The following is a 19,430-nucleotide window of genomic DNA, read 5'->3' as shown; positions in this document are numbered from 1 at the left end:
GGTCAGAAGTTGGCCCTGACGGGGGTGGGGGTTGGCAGCCTGGCCCCGGGGCCCCACGCTCCCCACCCTGTCCGTGTGCAGGAGCCAGGGCTGGGCAGCGATCATTCAGGGTCCCCGCAGGGGCCTGGGCTCTGCAGTCAGCCTGGCAGTGTCTATGTGCTGTGCCTGGCTCGGGGCCCTGTGGCCAGGGCAGAGGGGCTGAGCCCAGGACCACACGTGCCTTGTCCTGGGGGCTGCTCCAGGTTAGGCCCAGGTGGCAATGCTACCGAGGCTGCTGGGGGTCCAGCCCTCTGTGGTCATCTTGCTGTGGGGAGCTCGCGTCCCCGGACGGCTCAGCCTCCCCGAAAGTCCTGGGACTCGGGGCTGAGTTCACAGCAGCTGCCCCTCCCCACGGGGCAGCCTGGCCAGGCCCGGGAGACTCCTTGCCTCGGGACCTGGCCCAGGCCTTCTTATGTGAACAGGGGCAGACGCCACGCCCTCCCCACTGGCGGGTCTGGAGCTCCTCCAGCAGCCCCGATCTTATCCATTATCCTCCTGCCCTGGCCTTTGGCAGATGGTGAAAATGCATTAATTCAGAGTGCTTAGAAGAGGGCCGGAAGCACAGAGTAGTTGGTGGCTGTCACAGGTCTGGCCCACCCTGCCCTTGTGGGATGCCCACCCAAGGCCTGATTAGGGCCAGCACCAGCTCCCAGGGGCCCCACCCCCAGGAGGAAGGTCACCGGGTACCCCCAGCAGGGGCTGACATGGAATGCTGATGGCTGGCCCGAGTCTGGGCCAGCTCCCTGGACATCAGGGTGGGCACAGGCCTATGCAGGGAGCCAGGGTGGGGGGCTGGAGTTTAATCTGGGCAGCCAGCTGCCAGAGCCTCCCTGTGGCATTATCGTCGACCTGCAGCCCCCTCTCCAGAGCCTGGCACCCACCCTGGACTTGCCCCCTTCCCACTGCACATTGGCAGCAGGGACCTCATCAGCGTCATGCAGATGCCTGCCCGTGGGAGTGACCCAGGGATGACTGAGCCCTGGGAGGGCAGGTGGTACCTGGCGCCCAGTCCCCTTGGCAAAGCCAGCAGCCCTGGCACTGCCTGCATCCCAGGACAACACCCACACTCCCCCCCGCCCCAACGCTGGCTGGGTCCACCTACAGCATCTGCTGGGGTCTGCCTCAGCCCCTGCGCCCACCCGTTCCCCGGGGACTCAGCAGTGGCCCTGTTCCCACCCAGTGGGAAGGCGACCAGATGGCAGGGGGGACCTGAGAAGTGGCCATGGGGTCTCCCGGTTCTGAGGACCAGCCCTGCTTATTGGGAAGATATCAGTGGGTGGGTGAATGAAAGGGGGCTGCTGGGCACAGGCAGTGACTGGACAGAGGACAGGACACGGTGGGGGGGCATCCAAACCATTTACTAAGCAGACTCGCACACTCCCCACAAGCTGTGAAGGCAGGCAGGGTCCCAGTCCCACACCCAGGATCTGGTGTCTGTAAGCCTCGCCTGGCGACGTCCGGGGCTGACAAGTCCAGCCCGTGGGTGTCATCTAGTCCAGCTGTAAACGTCCCTCTGGCAGTCCAGGCTGGGGCCCCTGGGCTTAGTCTGTTCCTCTGAAATGTGGGGCCCCTGGGGAGCAAGCGGGCATCTCCAGTGCAGCACCCACACAGCAGGAACGCGCGCCCAACCCACGTGGTGGGGCCAGCACCGCGCGCAAAAGTCACTGCGGAGTCCTCCCAAGCGCGCATCGCCGTTGGGGGGCAGGGCGCGGTCGGGGCTGGTCAGGCGGCGGGAAAGGACGGGCCGCTGACCAGAGTCCAGTGCGGGCGCAGAGCCCCGAGTTCCGCGGAGCCGGCGCGCGGCACACCCCAGCGGAGGTCGATCGCCCGGCCAGTCCTCCCTCTCGCGGCCCTGCCTCAGACATAGTTCTTTTTGTCGTAGTCGCCGGTGGCCGTCGGCCGCCGCGACGCCGAGTACTTCACCGGGAAGCTGAAATCCGGGCGGCCGGTGCAGACCCAGGCGCCGCAGCACACGAGGCCACCGCCGCACATGAGCAGCGCCGAGGCGGCCCAGCCGATGTAGAGCGCGGCGCCCAGCTCGTACTTCTGAGACATGGGCACGGTCGGGTCGTAGAACTCGCGGACCACGATGTTGGCGAACCAGCAGAGCGGCACCAGCGCCAGCAGCCCGCAGAGCGCGTAGAGCGCGCCGCCCGTGAGGGCCACGCGCGCCTTGGCCGGGCCGGGGGCCACGCAGGTGGTGCACTGGGCGCCCGCCAGTGTCACGAACAGCGCGACGAGAGCCAGCAGCACGGCGCCCACGGTGAGGGCCCGCGCCGCCTGCACCTCGGGGCTCAGCGCCAGCACGGAGTCGTACACCTTGCACTGCATGTGCCCTGTGCTCTGCACCACGCACGACATCCACAGCCCCTTCCAGGTGGTCTGCGCCGTCACGATGTTGTGGTCCAGGAAGGCCGTCACCTGCCACATGGGGAGCCCGCACGCCAGAATCAGGCCCACCCAGCCCACCAGGCACAGCACCAAGCCGAGAATCTCCAGCGCCGCCGACCCCATGGCTGGAGACGAGACGCGCGCCCGACGGCCCGGGGCCTCGGGGCGCGCGCGGCTCAGTCTCTCCGTCTCCAGGCCTCGCGGCCCCGCAGTGCAGCCTCGGGTCTGTGGGCGCGTCTGTAGGGGCTTCCCTTTTGAAGGTTCGGGGGCGGACTCTGTGCGCACCCCCCCCCCCCCGGCCCTGCCCCCTGCCCGGGGCAACCAATCCGCGCGCGGCCATCCGTCCGCAGCCAATCGCTGGCACCCCCGGCAGCCGGAGCAAGAGAAACGACTGCGCCCGGGGGTAGCGGGCTGCGGGGGCGGGAGGAACCGCTGGGATCTCGGCCGCAGCACCAGACCCCGGCCCGCCTCTGTCCTGGTCTCGGCCGAGCCCATTGGGGATGGCTGGGGTGGCCGTGCACGCTCCGCGACCCTTTTGCGCCCCACCTCGCCGTTTCAGGAACTGCACGACCCTGAATCTGCACCGACTTCGCCCGACACATGCCAAAACGAGCCGGTCAGTCCCTGCCTCCCTGTCTCCGGGGCCAGCTCGGGTTTCCCTGGCCCCGGTCGGCCGGCGCCCCTGCCATCGCCACTGCGCCAGGGCCTGGGTTGGGGGCTTCCTCGGCCCTGCTCCCGAGTGAGCCAAGCATGGCGCATTTGATCCTCCAGGAAGCTCGCCCTGGGGTCCAAGCCCAACCCAGGCCCCTTCTCCGCACCCTGACCGCGATGACTCTCCAGGGGTCGACACTGTCTCCCCGACAGGCCGAGAAGCCAGGGGGACCTGCGTGGGTCAGGGTTCCAGGTTTGTCCAAGTTTCTGCCCAGCGGTACCGCCTCCCTGGGGCCTGAGGCTCCAGCACTAGACAATGGCGCCTTCCCAAGGCCCCGGAGACCCCCCGACTCTGCCCCTGAGGCAAGGGCGTCCTCTTCAGAGAAGCTGCCCACCCCGATCCTCTGAGGCTCGGCTCAGGAAGGCCCCGGGGCTCCGCAGTGACCCACACACAGGTGGTCCTCAAGGAGCTGCCCTGGCTCAGGGCTCAGCTGCCTGCCCCCCTCAGCCTCAGACCAGGCGCTGGGTAACAGCTGGGCGGGGCTCTGCCCTTCCCCATGTCAGCGGCCCTGGCACCCCGGCCCCCAGGCCCCCTCCAGAAGCCAACATGGAGCTTCCTGACCAGGAGGAAGAGCCCCCATCCTTGCTGGAGGCGGGAGGCGGGGGATTTCCGGGCATTCTTCTGCACAATGGCCCAGCCGGCTCTCCAAAGGCCCGCTGGGATGCACACTGGGCCCCCTGAGGCTCAGGTCGACCCGGGTCCCTTTCTGGCAGCCCCCCTCCATCTGCCCCCCTGTCTGGAGCAAAGTCCACCCTGGAGTGTGGCTACTCTCACCCAACTCGTTCCCTGGTCCCGGTCCTTGACTGTTGGTTCTTCTCAGGTGGCTGAGGACACCTGTGGTCCCGCATGGGGAGGCGCCTGAGGCAAGTCTGCTGGGCCCAGCGGGACTGGGGGGCAATTTTACCCCTTTCTTCACCCCATCCCCCTCCCCCTGCAGGGATGGAGCCCCAAGGACCACTGCCTCCCAGACACCCCTCATTCCTTTCTTCCCTCCTGCTGCAGACCCTCCTAGACGTCCCCTCCCCCTGTCCATTCCAGGGGGCCCAGCCCTACCACCCACCCACCCTTCCAGTCTTGCTTCCATACGGCCCGAATCCAGGGACCTTGCCGAGTCCCCCCGAATCCAGGGACCTTGCCCAAAGTCCCCCCACCACGCTCCACCCTGCTGTCCCCCAGGGTCCACTGCTGTGGCCCCCTGAGGTCACCTAGGCCCCCCTCCAGGGTCAGTGTCTGTTTGGAACCCGCTGTGGCTCGCCCTGCCTGCGGACAGAGTGCCAACTCCAGGAGCGGCCAGGGGTCGTGAGCCAGCTGCACCCGCCACCCAGACCTGCCCCCTCTCGGCCCGCAGACTGGCCTGTCAACACCCACAGCCTCTTGTGCCTGCACTGCGATGTCCCGACTAAGGACATGCACCTACTAAGCTGTATTGCCAAGGGACTTCCTCCCAGACGCCTCTCCGCCCCCAAGCTGCAGCTGCCCGTCTGCGGGCTGGCCGACCCCAGCACAGGGGCCATCTGCTTGGGCGGGGCCGTGGCCAGGACAGGCTCTCCCCTTCGCCCGCCCTCCCGCCTTCCTCTCTGCCACTCTGGGCCCATCTGGTCTGGTGCCCTGGGGAGCCCCGGGGAGGCCATATCTCCTTGGGGACGGCCTCACAGTGTCCCAGGGACTGAGGAAGGCCCCCTGTGCCCGCCTTTCACACCCTGATTTCCACCCCGACACCACTGTTGGTCGTGGGCCCAGCCCGGTCCATGGGGGTGTGAGGACCTGCCGGCCCCCTTCCACTCTGGAGCCTTCTGAACACCTCCTGTCCTCGAGCATCATCCCCAGGAGAACACCTGCCCTCGACCAGGGGCTGGCCTTTCAGGTACGCCCTTGGCTGGGAGGGTGACACCAAGTGATGATGAAGGCCTCTCCGAGGACATGATGCTTCAGCCCAAACCCAGGACAAAGCCCCGCACAGGAGCACAGAGACAGGAAAGGGCAGGAGCGGGGGCCGGCGGCCTCGGGGTGATGGACGTGGCGGGCCCAGACCTGCAGGCCAAGGTTCGGGGGGTGCCAGGCCGGGAGGGCTGTGGAGCCCTGATTTCTGGCAAGGGGGCTCCCAAGCCAGCCCGCCAGCCAAGGCCACCTGCTCCTCCGCTGCTATTGTTCTGCCTTCCCAGGGGAAGCGCGGCGGGCCTTGTTAGCTGTGTGGGGGAGGCCTGAGTCGGCAGAAGTCAGTTTATCTCAAGCAGCTGCCGGCTGACCCTGCACCGTGGCAACCCGGTGACCTTCCAGGGATGATCTAAATTTAGGCTCCAGATTTCAGAGGACTGGGCTGTGGGAAGCCCAGTTAAGGGATTTCGTCTCAGGAGCGGTGTGGGGGGAATGAGAAATAAGACCGCTTCTGTCTTTTGGCTTTGAAATAGTTAAGGACGTTTTCCTCGGGGCACTGAGCACTGCTGGGCCCTTTCCTGGCGCAACTGGTGTTCTCGAGGCAGTTCCCCAGCAGTGCCAGGCCTGCCCCGGGCCCACGGCGCCCCGTGTGGGGGGTGGCCGCCGTGCCCATCCCAGGGTGCCCGTGACAAACAGCTGGCGAGCACAGTTCAGACGAGGGATCGGGGCTCTCCCTGCCCCGTCCCGCCGCTGGTGAGAAGGAAGCCCCCCACGGTGGAGGCTGCGAGGATGGAGGGAGGCAGCCACCGAGCCGGACCCTCTGCGACGCTTCCTGATCCCTCCGGGTCCCTGAGACGGCCTCCCGGCTCCCGCGGCCCTCGCGGCTCATCCACATCACTCCTGTCAGAGCAGGCACTGCTGGCCAGCCAGCTGGCAGAACAGCAGGGCGCTGTGGCTTCACCTTCCCCAGCGGGCAGGGGAGCCCCCCAGCAGCAAGGGGCCCTGTTGGAGTGTGCAGCCCCTGTACCCGCGCTGACAGCCCTGGACGGGGTCTCTCGGGGGCTCCACGCACTAGCTGCCGTGACCTGCACCGCTTCCTGGCCTCGCTGCTCACCTGTCCGCCGCGTGCTGCATTTTGCAACTATTTTATACTCTTTCCACTTGAGATCAGTAGAGTGACTCTGGGTCCTTTTTCATCCGGCTTGGTATTATGAACACAGCCCTACTCTGTCAGGTCCCCTGCTGCCCCAGGAGCCGCCAGGAGCCGGGAGGGAGCCCTCTGCCCGCCCTTGCCCGGAGTGTGGCTGTGACCGAGTGTCTGGCTCAGGGTGGACACTGGATTCACAGTATATTGGTGAAGACCATCTTGGTAATTATGCAACCATCCCTCAAGACACCGTTTCAGAAATAACAATTCTTCTATTGTAAATAATGCCACGGGGAATGTCATTATTCACGAGCCTTGGTATTTCGGACAATTTCCTCAGGAAAATCTCCTCCAAGTGGCATTTCTGGCTCACACCCCAGAGGGCGTGTCCCCTACACCCCGGTCTGCAGATGAAACTTCCCTGAATGTCACCAGTTCTAGGCGGCCACGGCTTTTAAACCTGATGGATTGCACACGTACAACATGGCACCTTTAATGTGTGTATCTTTACACAGTAAGGAAGTTACATTTGTTTTTCAATTTACACAGCTCAGTTTTATTTCCTCTTTGGTGAAGTGTCTGTACCCACATAGAGCCTTGGTGTTTTCTCACTGTATACATTAGAAACATTGTTATAATATATGTGACATATACTGTTTTGCTGTTTTCTACTTAACCTATTAATGATTTTTTTTTCAAAATGTTACAGAAGTTTGAATTTTTGAGTGTTCAAATCTATTAAGGTTTTCCCTATGCACTGTTTGTCTTTAGCCATCAAAAACTCCGTGTATATCCAGAAAATTCAAGTAAGTTATGGTCTCTTACAATTTTCTCCTGTGTCTCTTCCTGTCAAGGAGGGCTTCTGATTCTGATCAAGATGCACAGGACTGATTGGAGAACTTTGCTCAGGAGCAAAAGGGTTGGGGGGGGCGGGCGGCAGGTAGGAATGAATAAATTTAAAGCTAGGACAACAGGATTATTCCATTTGAACAAGATTTCTTTCTTTTTTTTTAAAGGAACTTGTTTTAGTTGCGGCATGCAAACTCTCAGTTGCGGCATGTGGAATCTCATTTCCTGACCAGGGATCAAACCCGGGCCCCCTGCATTGGGAGCGTGGACTCTTAGCCACTGGATCACCAGGGAAGTCTTAGTGGTCACCTTCGAAAGGCAATAACCTCCAAAGTTCCTATGCTTGCCCTTGTCCCCACAGCTCCAACACTTTAGAATGTTTACCCCATCACTGCTGCAGGCTCCCACGCTACTGTTCCTCTGCGGCTGTTTCACACACTCAGGGCCAGTGTGTGTGCGGGGTCTACCCTAGAGGATGCCCCCAACTGCTGCCTCCTCAGGCAGTGACCACACCCAGCTTGCCAGGCCAAAAGCAAAGGGCAGGAACGGGCTGTGAACACAGGCCCGCGCCCCTGCGGCTCCCAGGAGCCAGTCCTCAGATGCTATCGCAGGCTCATGCTGGCATGCTCAGGCCCTTGGGAGCTGGCATCCAGACCAGACCAGCACCGGCCCAAACACGGGGTGAGTCAGAGCTGGACGTCCAGGCCCAGGTTGACCACACCAAGGATGCGGGGTGGTGCTCGCAGCCTCAGCCCTTCTCGGGAGGCCAGTGTGGAGCATGTGAACTCACCCTCGGCGGCCCGGGTCGCCCCCTGCAAACACCCCATTCCTCTCTCGCTTTCACTGAACGTGCGTGAGCTGGGGCTGTACCAGCGGGGCCTCCCTGCAGCAGATGGTGGTCCAGCATTGTTCACAACGCCCAGGATGCTGCCTCAGATGGCGTCTCCGGCTCTCATTCCCCACAGACCGCGGACAGGAGGCAGAAGAACCGAGCAAGGGACACGGCACCTACCCAGCAGGCCGGAGGAGGGGCCCGGCTCGTACCTGGCAGGCCGGAGGCTATGGAGAGGAGCCGCCCCTCACACGTTTAGAGGGAAGAGCAGTTCACCAGGGCGAAGGGGCCATCAGGCGTCCGGGGGAAGGACAGACCCTGGGTGAAGGCAGGGGCGGGCTCTGAATGGCCCCTGTGGTAGGGCTCTGGCTGGCTGGGACCGGAGGAGGGCCCCTGGGAATGAAGTTGGGGAGGAGAGAAGCCACCACTCCCAACAGGCACGTGGTCACGCCTGGCTGAGGGACACTGAAATCTGGTCCTGCAGCCGGGCGGCCAGACTCAGCTAAGCCCAGAGTGCCCTCTTCCCAGGGGCTAGACAGGGAGGCACTGGGTTGGGATTCATGGACTTCAGGGCATGTGACAGTTAACCAGAGAAGTGATTATATAAACGCGTATTCCTAGATCCCACCGCAAAGCCCGGGCAGCTGCGTTTAGGCAGGTGCTCTGAGGGTCACGTTTAGGCAGGTGCTCTGAGGGCCCTGTTTGGAAGCACTGGACCCAGAGAGTGGAAAGTAATAAATAAGCTGGGAGGCTGCGAGAGTGCCTGTGCTGACTTCCTGGAACAGAGAGCCAAGAGAACCTGGGTAGAACTGACAAGTCAAGATGTGGAAGGGACCTCCTCCGCGGCGGTCCAGCGCTTCCCCTGCGGAGGTGGGGGTTCCATCCCCGCTCTGGGAACTAAGGCCCCACCTGCTGCAGGGCATCGCAGGAAAGAAAAAGACACAGGTGTGCATTTTTGACTTACGGAGGTAAGAACTGGAAACAGGAAGCGGCCTCCAGGGAGGCCTGGAGCAGGGCAGGCCAACTTGGACTTCATTCTTTACAGTCTCAACTCTTTTCTCAAATACAGCTGTTACCTTTATTGAAAACAACAACAAACACAAACAAAGCCGAGGGAGAAGTCAGGAGGAGGGGCGGGTGGCCCACGACGTCCCTTGCTTCCTTGGGGCTTCAGCCAGTGGCTGCGCCTGCAGCCTGGCACCCCGCTACAGAGCGGGGCTCCCCTCCTTCAGAACGGACCATGCCCTCGCCACCGCCCCCCAGAGAAGTGGGCACGGGCCCCTGCGTGCCTGCACGATGAGGAGGGCGGTGCGGTACGCACCACCGCCAGGGGTCACACAGCCCTGACCTCTCTGGGCTGCAAGGGACCTTCCCAAGGTCGCACAGTGACCCAGTCCTTCCCGAAACCAGTAGTCTTCGGGGCTTGAAAACATAAGCATAAAATAAAAAGCAAACCTTGCTTGGAAGCTAGCTGTGGGCAGTTGGCTCGGCCTGCACTGTGGACTCAGCAGCCGACCGTTTCAGAGGTCCGGGCGGGGGGCCACCTGACAGGATATGCTGGGGAGCCATGTGGAGACGGCTGCTTCTGGGACAGGGGTGGGTGATGACAGCCGAGGGCTTGGCTCCCACCGGGGCCCTGGCTCTGTAGGGCTGTTTTCGGGGTGAAGGTTGTCGAGTCCAAAGCCAGACAGCTGCTGTCCTGTCCACAAGGTCGACAGGGAGGTGTTACTCCCCAAACATCCTGTGCCAGCAAAGGACATGCTTCCAAACACAGGAGTCCAAAAATCCCTTCCCCATGGAGCAGGAGTGTGGAGGTGGGGCTCAACGTGGGCAGCCTGGGACCCGAGCCCCCGACACCCCAGCTAGGGTGACGCTGTGCTCCGCTGGTCGACCGACTGGGGAGTCGAGTTTGGGGGTTCCTCAGGGCGCAGTGGGAAGTCAGAGGGGGCCGCTGCAGTGGAGAGGCTGCTCAGAGAACACCGCACAGGAGCAGGGCCTGGTGGCTGGCAAAGCTCTGGTGCAGGGGGGCAGGGGCATCCCTGGTTTCCTCTACGGTGCCGCCACATAGGCCAAGCCTGCCTCTCCCGGGAACCCCACAGGCAGCACCGGATGTGACCCCCTGCCGAGGCCAGCTCCGGCTCACAAAGCTCTCAGCCCGACCTCAGGAGTGGGGCCAGCCAGCTCTGGCTCTCCCACCAGTGTCTCTCACCTTCAGCTTCTTAACTTACCTGTCAAGTGGCTGATGGGCGTGTCCCGGCTATCTTCAGCACGCTGCCAAAACCCACACAAGTTTACCAGCCTGTGAGCGATGACAGCAGCAGCAAGCACACTCACCTGGCACTTGCCGTGCCCCAAGTGAGATTTCAAATTATTTTTCTTTTTGGCCATGCCTGCAATGCAGGAGACCGCGCTTGCTTCCTGGGTCAGGAAGATCCCCTGGAGAAGGGACAGGCTACCCACTCCAGTATTCTCGGGCTTTCCTGGTGGCTCAGATGGTAAAGAATCTGCCTGCAATGTGGGAGACCCCCCAGTTCGATTCTGGGTTGGGAAGATCCCCTGGAGGAGGGCATGGCAACCCACTCCAGTATTCTTGCCTGGAGAATCCCCATGGACAGAGGAGTCTGGCAGGCTAAAGTCGATAGGGTGGCAAAGAGTCGGACACACCTGAGTGACTAAGCACAGCCCAGCTCGACATGTGGGATCTTTGTTCCCTGACTAGGGATCAAACCCACGGCCCCCTGCAGTGGAAGCTCAGAGTCCTAACCACTGAACCACCAGGGAAATCCCCCAACATAGCTGCACAAGCGTGATCCCTCTTTTCTTGCTGGCTGTGGACAGCTCCGTTTCTAGAGACCATCTGTATTCCCTAGCTCACTGTCCGCTCCAGGCCTGAAAGGGCAGCCAAGTCCCTCTGACACTTTGGCTCTCTGACCCTGTGCGCCTCCTCCTTCCACCAAGCCTCACAGCTGCCTTCTGCTGTGCTTCTAAGGGTTCAGTGATTCCACTGCATCCACTCAGGAAACCCAGGAAGGGCTTTCCCCTCTACGGTCAGACGATCCCACCCCTCGTTCCACCTGCAGAGGCTTACACAGCTGTGCGGAGAGCAGGGTTTGACTGAGTGACTGCGGGAGAGGCATCTGTGGTTTCTGCCATTAGAGTTCTTCCTACCAGAGCTGGCCTTTGGGAAATTAAAACCAAAGACTGAAAAAGAGGGTAATAAAACTGGCACAGGCGGAAACGGCATAGAGTGACAGCTCTGAAAGGACATGATGGGGTTAAGTCCAAGTGTGCTTTGTTTTGCACACTTTGTTTTGATGATTAAGTTGCAGAAAGTTCCAAACACCAGATGTCCCCAAAAAGTTATGGTGCATTCCAGTCAGATATCGCATCCTGAACAACCAATTAAGTACCTACTTGCTTGCAGTTTTTGACAAATGGGAGGAACCCCTGCCTTATTATAATGATCAGGCCTACCCTCTTAAGAATATACATGTCCCCCAGGCTTAAAACAGGCTTCCTAGGTGACTTGGTGGCAAAAATATCCACCTGCCAATGCAGGAGAAGTGGGTTTAATACCTGAGTCAGGAAGATCCCCTGGAGAAGGAAATGGCACCCCACTCCAGTATTCTTGCCTGGGAAATTCCATGGATGGAGGAGCCTAGTGGGCTACAGTCCATGGGGTCACAGAGTTGGACATGACTTGAACGACTGAGCATGCACACAGGTGCACGCACACACACACACATGTATACACATGTACACACATGTACACAGGCGCACGTGCACACACACACGTACACAGGCACATGCACGTGCACACACACACACACACACACACACACACACACACGCTTAACAACTCCCCTGGAGAGTTATCCTCCTGTCTCCCTACCTATCACAAGTAAGAAATGCTTTAACAGAAAGTACCTGGGGTGTTCACTGGCTAAGCCCTGCAAAGCGACTGATCCATTATGTCTGGTCACAAGAGGAGGCCCAGTGCCACCAAGACATGAGAATTCCAGTCATTCTGCCTCATTATTACTTTGTGGTCAGTCCTAATTTCGGCCACTTGAGAGGACGTGCGGCTCAATGGTGGCTCACCGAGCCCGTGTCTCCCTCGTGACAGGCAGTGTGGGGGCGCACCCGTGCTGCACTCACCTCCCATCAGTTGGGAGAACTCCCATCAGTTCTGCAGTGTCATTACAGGGTTAGGGGAGTTCTTTGTGTATTTGAGCTTCCCTGGTGGCTCAGATGGTAAAGAATCCACCTGAAATGCAGAAGACCTGGGTTTGATCCTTATGTCAGGAAGATCCCCTGGAGGGCATGGCAACCCGCTCTAGTATTCTTGCCTGGAGAATCCCCATGGACAGAGGAGCCTGGCGGGCTACACTCCATGGGGTCACAGAGAGTTGGATACCACTTAGTGACCAACACACTTTGTGAATTTCGGATAGAAGTCCTTTATCAGGTATGAGTGTTGATTTTCTCCCAGTCTGCGACCTGCCCTTTTTTAAAAATTTTATGGTTTTTTGGCTGTGCTGGGTCTTTATTGCTGCTTGCAGGCTTTCTCTACTGCGGAGGAGGGCTTCTCTGCTCTTGTTGGAGCCCCAGCTTCGAGAGACGCGCTCAGGGCGTAGTCACTCCATGGCACGTGGGCTCTTCCTGGACCAGGGATTGAACTGGTGTCCCCTGCATTGCAAGGCAGACCCTTAGCCCCTGGACCCCCAGGGAAGCTAGCTGTGCCCTTCATTTTTTTGATGTGGTCTTTTCAAAGTTGATGTTCTCCAGGTTTCCTGAGGGACTATTTACAGAAGTATCCCTCACCCTCTCTGGACTGGAGCGCCGTGAATTCCACCACCACAGCGAGACGTGGAGAACGGGCTCCTCTCGCCACCCACTGGCACCTCCCCGCCGGGCAGGCCTGCTCTGCAGCCCCGGGCCGGGTTCCGGGCCTTCTCCACGCGGGCCGCCGACCGCCTCCGGCCGCCTCCGTGCCCCGCTCGTAAATCGCAGGGCAACAGGAAAAAGCCTATTAAACGTCCTGCTAGGCGCGCTAATAAAACCAGTAATAATGACACCAAAACGCTCGCGGAACACCCCCCACCCCCGCCCGTTCCCAGCTGACAGCCCGGCGCCGAGCTCGCCACAAGCCTGCGAGGAGCCGCCGCGACCCTTCTCAGCTGAGGAGAGCCCGGCCCTCCGGGAGCCGCAGCTGCGGTTTGAATTCCTGGTGCCGCCAGGCGCGCCGGGCCGCCCACCCGGGGAGGCACAAATGACCGGGCCCCGGAGGCCAGCGCTGAGGGACGCGCCTCAGCTGCCTCGACGCCGCCGCCGCAGGGCTCGGGCTCATGCCCGATTCGGGACTGCGCGTGCGTGCGCTGTGCGTGGGGCTGCGTGAGGCCTATGTAGGGCAGCGAAGGAGCGTCCAAGACGCGGGGAGCTGTCCGAGACGCGCGTTTGCGCCACGGGGTGGAAGCCGCGTTGCTCCGGGGAGCAATGGGGTCACGGGCGCCAGCCCCCAGGACTCCGAGGGTGCCCACTGTCGCCCTCAGCGCGAGGCCTCAGCCAGCTGTGGCAAGTGAGGGTCTAACTGACCGGCCAGGGCCCAGCCTGGCCACCTGCAGGACGGCCACTGCACAGGCGGAGCCACCCGCAATGTTGGTGGCGCGGTCGAGGACTGGATGGGGCAGGCCTGAGTCCTGCGTGGAGGAGGGGGCGTCTGCACTGACTCCTCCCGGGGGCAGCCCTCCGAAATCAGCCTTGGGAGGCGGGCTCGGGATGCTCCCAGCAGGGCATCGAGCTGGCCACCACACCAGTACTGGGCCGTCGTGTGGGGAGCAGTAGGCAGGCCTGCACGGGGAGGTGGCGAGAGGGCGTGCAGGGCCTCGGAAGCTCCTGTGGGTGGGAAAAGCTGCCGAGGGTCCTCGCGCATGGAACTCACGTCAGATGTGTGCTTCAGTAGCCTAACTCAGGAACCAGACAGGAAGTGTAATTGTACAAGGGGATGTTGGAGGAAGGAAGCGAGCCTCATAGTCCCGGGAGTGATGAGGGCCCGAGCCTGGGGGGTGGTGTGGAGGCAGATGCAAACAGGATTTCAGAGAGATTGTGGGGATGATAATGGTCAGGATTCAGCGGCCACCCCCCACCCCACCCCTCACAGCTGAGCCTAGGATGACATCTAGGCCTGGACAATCGGGGCACTGAGTACTAAGACATCTGAGCATATACCGAATACAGACCTCGTGCCAGGCACTCAGCCACTGAGAGATCTAGTCTCTACCCTCCAGGCGTTTGTAGTTGGATGGAGATGATTATGTCTTTATGTATGTGGGGTGGCGCATTCCGGGTGTTTCTGCCTGAGCCTGTGATGGAGGCAAGGAGGGCTTCCTGGGAGGAGGTAGGCCCAAGCTTCAGGGAAACTAGAATTCCCAGGCACTGTGGGTATCTGAGGCACAGAAGGCGCATGAGCAGGAAGGCCTTGTGCGGAGGAGGACTTGTTCACACTTGGTTTGGGGCATCTTGTGTGGGGGTTTGTGGGTAAACAGCTGCAAAGGGAGAAACTTGTAGGGAGAAGCTGTGGCAGGAAGTGCCAGGGACCAAGTGGGGACTGAACGTGGACAGTGGTGGCCAGGAGCAGAGTCGCCATGGGGAGGGCAGGAAGACAGCTGGTGTGGGGGCAGCGGGAGGTGGGGGGAGGAGGATGTGGGGTGCATGGGGTGCTGGGGACATCCCAGTGGAGATACCTAATGACAGTTTATAAGCCAAGCAGCATGGCAGGTCACTTAAACCTTAGGAAGCTTCCCTCTTCGCATGCAGATGGCCGTGGCTGCCCCCACCTCATAATGTCATGTCCTGAGCGCTGGACCACTTCAGTGCGAAATGCACGGGAAATACAGGGGGCCCAAGTGGAGATGCAGGTTTGGCTGTCATTCACATGACGCTCCCAGCAAAGAGGCACATGAGCACAGAGCGTGATTCCCAGCTGCAGGGCGAGACAGAGGCTGCCTGGAGACAGTGCTGGTGGCAGGGGAACTGAGCGCTGGTGTGTGTCTGGCTGGCCTTGGTAAGGCCAGCTTTGAAATAAGAGACTGGGCCTCTAAGCTCTTCTGTGGTGTCAGAACCTGGTAGTCACCTGTGTGCCTCAGTTCTGTGCCTGGAGGAGCTGACTCTGAGGTTCTCAGACACTGGCTCAATCCGGGAAGGCTGCGGTCCACCCGCCTCCTGGTACCTTCTCCTGGAGGAGGGGGTGGGGGGTGGTCCTGGAGACATGCTCAGTTCCCTGTGTTCCTGCTCAGTGTATCTGGCTGAGGGAGTCTATTGGAAGAAGCCATGTGATCTGGGTGTGTGAAAGTGTGAACGTGTTAGTCCTCACTCGTGTCCGACTCTTTGCAACCCTGTGGACTGCAGCCCGCCAGGCTCCTCTGTTCATCGGATTCTGCAGGCAAGAATACTGGAGTAGGTAGCAATTCTCTTCTCCAGGGGATCTTCCCGACCCAGGGATCGACAGGTCTCCCACACTGCAGGCAGATTCTTTACTGGCTGAGCCATCAGGGAAGCCCAAACTGGATAAGGCATTGGTCCTAATAAATCCCTCAATGGGTTATTGGGCTTAAAAAAAAAAAAAAAAACACCTTTTCTGTGTCTTGAAATATTGACTATTAAAAGATCTTGTTGCTATAACTTGTTTTCCTTCAGACAGGGTATCTCGGGGGCAGGGGTGTTTGGCTGAGTTGGAGGGGTGAGGGAGGGGTGTGCCCCGATACCCTGCTACTGCCCTGAGCTGGATGCCAGAGCTCACAGCTGGGAAATGATTTGTGACCGCTGAAGATAAACATATTTGTCCCTGTCCATTACAAAACCCACACAGGCCATCAGCTCCTCCCGGTCGCTGTGGTTTACCCTCCCCACTGGGTCTCCCCACTGTGACCTGTGGACGCGGGGCCTGTGGCTTCGCTTGTATCCTCTGGGGTCCCAGTTTTGAGTCTGAGCCCTGCGTTCAGGGGGCCATGGCTGCTCAGCCCCTGCAGGACCAGGCTTTCCTGTTTTCGTCATTCCCCGTTTACTCTGTGGGCGCCCTTTGTGTAGGGGAGAAAAAATACCCATGAAGGAAGCTCCCCGGAGGGTGAGCAGGTGCGCAGGTCAGCCAAGTAGGCGACTTGATGGGGTGCGTCTCTTTGTTTTGTCCGGGTCGGGAAGGGTGTGACGGCGTGCTGCGCTCGGAGCGATGTGGCTCACAGCCAAATAACTTTACCACCTGAGCCGCGAGGCGGCCCTGCCGGGGGTCCAGCCACGACCTTCGGGACTCGGAGCAGGCAGGCCTGGCACTCATGGCTGGGATGCTTGCTCATAGTGTGCTCCGGGCGCCCTGTGAGTATCTACACACAGCTCCTCAGCACGTGCACGTGTGTGTGCGAAGGTGCATCCGTGCACACGTGGGTGGGGGCGGGTAGAGACAGCCTCGGCTGAGCTACTGCAGCTGGATGACCGCTGCCTGGGTGTTCGTGTACTCTCCCCTCTGCTTCTGTGTACATTTGAAAATTCCAAAATAAAAAGGTTGAAAAACATTGTTGTCATTCAGTCACTCAGTCCTGTCTGATTCTTTGTGACCCCATGGACTGCAGCATGCCAGGCTTCCCTGTCCTTCACTATCTCCAGGAGTTTGCTCAAATTCATGTCTATTGAGTCAGTGATGCCATCCAACCATCTCATCCTCTGTCGTCCCGTTCTCCTCCTGCCTTCAATCTTTCCCAGCATCACGGTCTTTTCCAATGAGTCAGTTCTTCGCATCATGTGGCCAAAGTATTGGCATTTCAGCTTTAGCATCAGTCCTTCCAATGAATGTTCAGGACTGATCTCCTTTAGGATGGACTGGTTGGATCTCCTTGCAGTCCAAGGGACTCTCAAGAGTCTTCTCCAACACCACAGTTCAAAAGCATCAATTCTTCTGCACTCAGCTTTCTTTATAGTCCAACTCTTACATCCATACATGACTACTGGAAAAACCATAGCTTTGACTAGATGGACCTTTGTGGGCAAAGTAATGTCTCTGCTTTTTAATATGCTGTCTAGTTTGGTCATAGCTTTTCTTCTAAGGAGCAAGCGTCTTTTAATTTCATGGCTGCAGTCACTGTCCACAGTGATTTTGGAGCCCCCCCAAATAAAGTCTGTCACTGTTTCCTTTTATTCCCCGTCTATTTGCCAGGAAGTGATGGGACTGGATGCCATGACCTTAGTTTTTTGAATGTTGAGTTTTTAGCCAGCTTTTTCACTCTCCTCTTTCACCTTCATCAAGAGGCTCTGGAGAAGTGTGCAGACCTACGTGCAGAGCCCGGGTGGGAGGTGAGGGCATTGTGAAAGGGGCCACGTAGTGCAGAGGAGCCGCAGCATAGCCCTTCATCTTAGGGGGCAGGAAGGGGAGGCTTACAGGGGGAGCCGGGAGGCCTCCAACACACACATCCTGCGACAGTGAAGCCAAGACTGGGGAGGAGTCTCCCCACCACCCTTCTTTGCACACGTGCTTTAGGAAGCGCAGCGGGGTGCATGGCTTCATGCCAGGTGTGTGCAAAGAGCCTCCTGTAATCACCTTAGCAGTGAGCCAAGCCCGTGAATACGCTGCAGGGGCCCTAGCTGCGACCAGAGCGTGGGGGCCCCACGGCTGGGTTTCCTCAGGATGGCCTTCAGCAGTTCAGGGACCGAGGTCACAGGACGCCTACGTTCTGTCAAGGTCCCTGAGCCGGTGCCCGGCCCCCAATGAGTGGTCTGCCTTCCCTGGAGCCATCACCTCGTCGTCAGCGCTGTCCCTGCAGGCTTGTTCAGAGTGAAGACTCCTGGCCAGATCCTGTGATGGAGAAAACCCTCAAATGTTAGACCTTCACATCCAGAGTTCTGTAGATTTCCACTTTCTTTAAATTGACATTTCCCCTTCACTAAACCTTCTGTGGTCATCACTTGATGATGCACAGAAATGAAATCATTATACTGTACAGTTTGAACTGACATAGTGCTGTGTGTTAATATCTCAGTAAAATGGGAGGAAGAATAAATAAAACAGACATTTACTAGGTGTAAATACATATGCTGTGCTGGGGGCCTGCTGCGTGCTTTTGCAGCTCTTCAATCCTAGTGTGCCTGCTGTCCTTTGCAGTTCCCCTGAGTTCCCGCCTGGCACACAGGAAGTCTGCCAGGAAAAACTCTGCCCTCGCCCACCCTCGTGGGAGCTGGCAGGTCACTTCCTTGTTCTTTCCTATTATTATTGTTTGTTAAATTTGAATGGTGCTGATGACCGGGCATTAAGGTAGTTTCTCTAAAACATCCTTTTTAATTATTAAAGGTTAATTACAGCAACATCTGAAAAACAACAACAACAGAAAAAATCACGTCACTCATATTACCTCCATCTTTCTATAAGAGCTGCCTTCATCCCCCAGATTTTCCTCTAGTCTTTGCACTCACGCTAATGCACATTTTACATCGTTGGAATGACTACATTTGGACAATTTTGTCTGCTCAGCTCATACATTTTTTTCCATGTGACATTATTCTTAATAATCATATGATAATCTGTCAGGTTAATATATATAATTTATCCAAACATTCTTCTACAATTGACAACTTTGCCTAATTTTTCACGATCATGAATTTCATTTTATTCAACACTTCTTGGCTAAAGGGCTTCCCAGGTGGCGCTAGTGGTAAAGAACCTGCCTGCCAATACAGGAGACATAAGAGACAAGGGTTCAATCCCTGGGTCGGGAAGATCCCCTGAAGGAAGAAAATGGCCACCCACTCCAGTCCCCTTGCCTGGAGAATCACATGGACAGAGGAGCCGGGCGGGCTACAGCTCATGGGGTGGGGTCGTGAAGAGTGGGACACAAACAAGTGACTTAGCACGCACATGATTCCTGGTTATGTGCAGCTTGTAAAAAATACAGGTGTAAGTCTAAACGTTTAATTAAAGCTAGCACCGGAGTCAGTTCAAATCTCTGGAGTGATCCCACTGCTTTGTTGCTGAGACTCCTCCTCGTCACTCTCTTCGGGGCCTTCCCAGGCGCATCAGGCTCAGGGTTCCAGCCTGGGTGCTGCCATCCACCTCCGTCCCTCACACCCGGCTTCTGGGAGGGCCCAGCAAGAATGCTGGCAGCCGCATTTCAGAACCACAAGCCCACCAGGGCTGCACGCCCAGCCCTCTGGGGTGGTGTCCCTCTGAGGCCGGGCAAGCATAGGTCTTGACTGGATGGCCCGGGGTGGACCATGTCAAGGCCGTGAGTGGCAGTGGATGAGGGAGCCGTGTGGCACATCCTCTGCTCCCCAAGCAGCTGGCGGCGTGGTGATATACAAGAATCAAGTGTTTTCAGACACAGAAGAGCACGAAGCCCAGAGCTGTGGTCCCTGAGGAAAGGGACCCCTGAGTGTTTGGGGGTCACTGAGCTGTGCGTGCCCGAGTGAGACCCGCTGGAGCTGGACCAAGAATGGCTGCAGGAGCTGCCAGGGGGCGCCCCCCAACAGCTCAGCCACAGTGGACAACGCTCGCTGACCCCAAGGCGTGCTGAGGAGCACCCCAGGGGGTCCCCTTAGGTCACTGCGGA

General features: G+C 59.1%; 2 protein-coding genes across 10 annotated transcripts; one reads left to right on the top strand and one right to left on the bottom strand.

The window, feature by feature from the left end:
• Window positions 1-1,381: 1,381 nt before the first annotated feature.
• Window positions 1,382-2,641, bottom strand: CLDN5 (claudin 5). The gene has a single exon (XM_061140798.1). The coding sequence runs from the start codon at window positions 2,551-2,553 to the stop codon at window positions 1,897-1,899; it is 657 nt and encodes a 218-aa protein (XP_060996781.1). The 5' UTR covers window positions 2,554-2,641; the 3' UTR covers window positions 1,382-1,896.
• Window positions 2,642-2,822: 181 nt separating this feature from the next.
• On the top strand, window positions 2,823-9,054 carry LOC133056215 (GRB2-associated and regulator of MAPK protein 2-like). Of its 9 annotated transcripts, none has more exons than XR_009692766.1 (5): window positions 2,823-3,046; window positions 3,202-3,334; window positions 3,963-4,005; window positions 4,364-5,006; window positions 6,252-9,054. XR_009692766.1 is itself a non-coding variant. In XM_061141325.1 (4 exons), exons 1-4 carry the CDS (start codon window positions 3,031-3,033, stop codon window positions 4,844-4,846), a joined length of 675 nt encoding a protein of 224 aa, XP_060997308.1. In that variant the 5' UTR covers window positions 2,823-3,030; the 3' UTR covers window positions 4,847-9,054. The 9 variants fall into 9 exon arrangements, 2 of the variants coding, with proteins under 2 accessions (XP_060997308.1, XP_060997310.1); XR_009692765.1 differs by having other exon boundaries at window positions 4,364-6,386; window positions 6,505-9,054; XR_009692769.1 differs by having other exon boundaries at window positions 4,364-6,661; window positions 7,181-9,054.
• The last annotated feature ends 10,376 nt before the right edge of the window (window positions 9,055-19,430 follow it).

Source organism: Dama dama, chromosome 5 (assembly GCF_033118175.1).
Source record: "Dama dama isolate Ldn47 chromosome 5, ASM3311817v1, whole genome shotgun sequence".
NCBI classification, from domain to species: Eukaryota; Metazoa; Chordata; class Mammalia; order Artiodactyla; family Cervidae; genus Dama; species Dama dama.
This window is presented reverse-complemented; position numbering and strand designations above follow the sequence as displayed.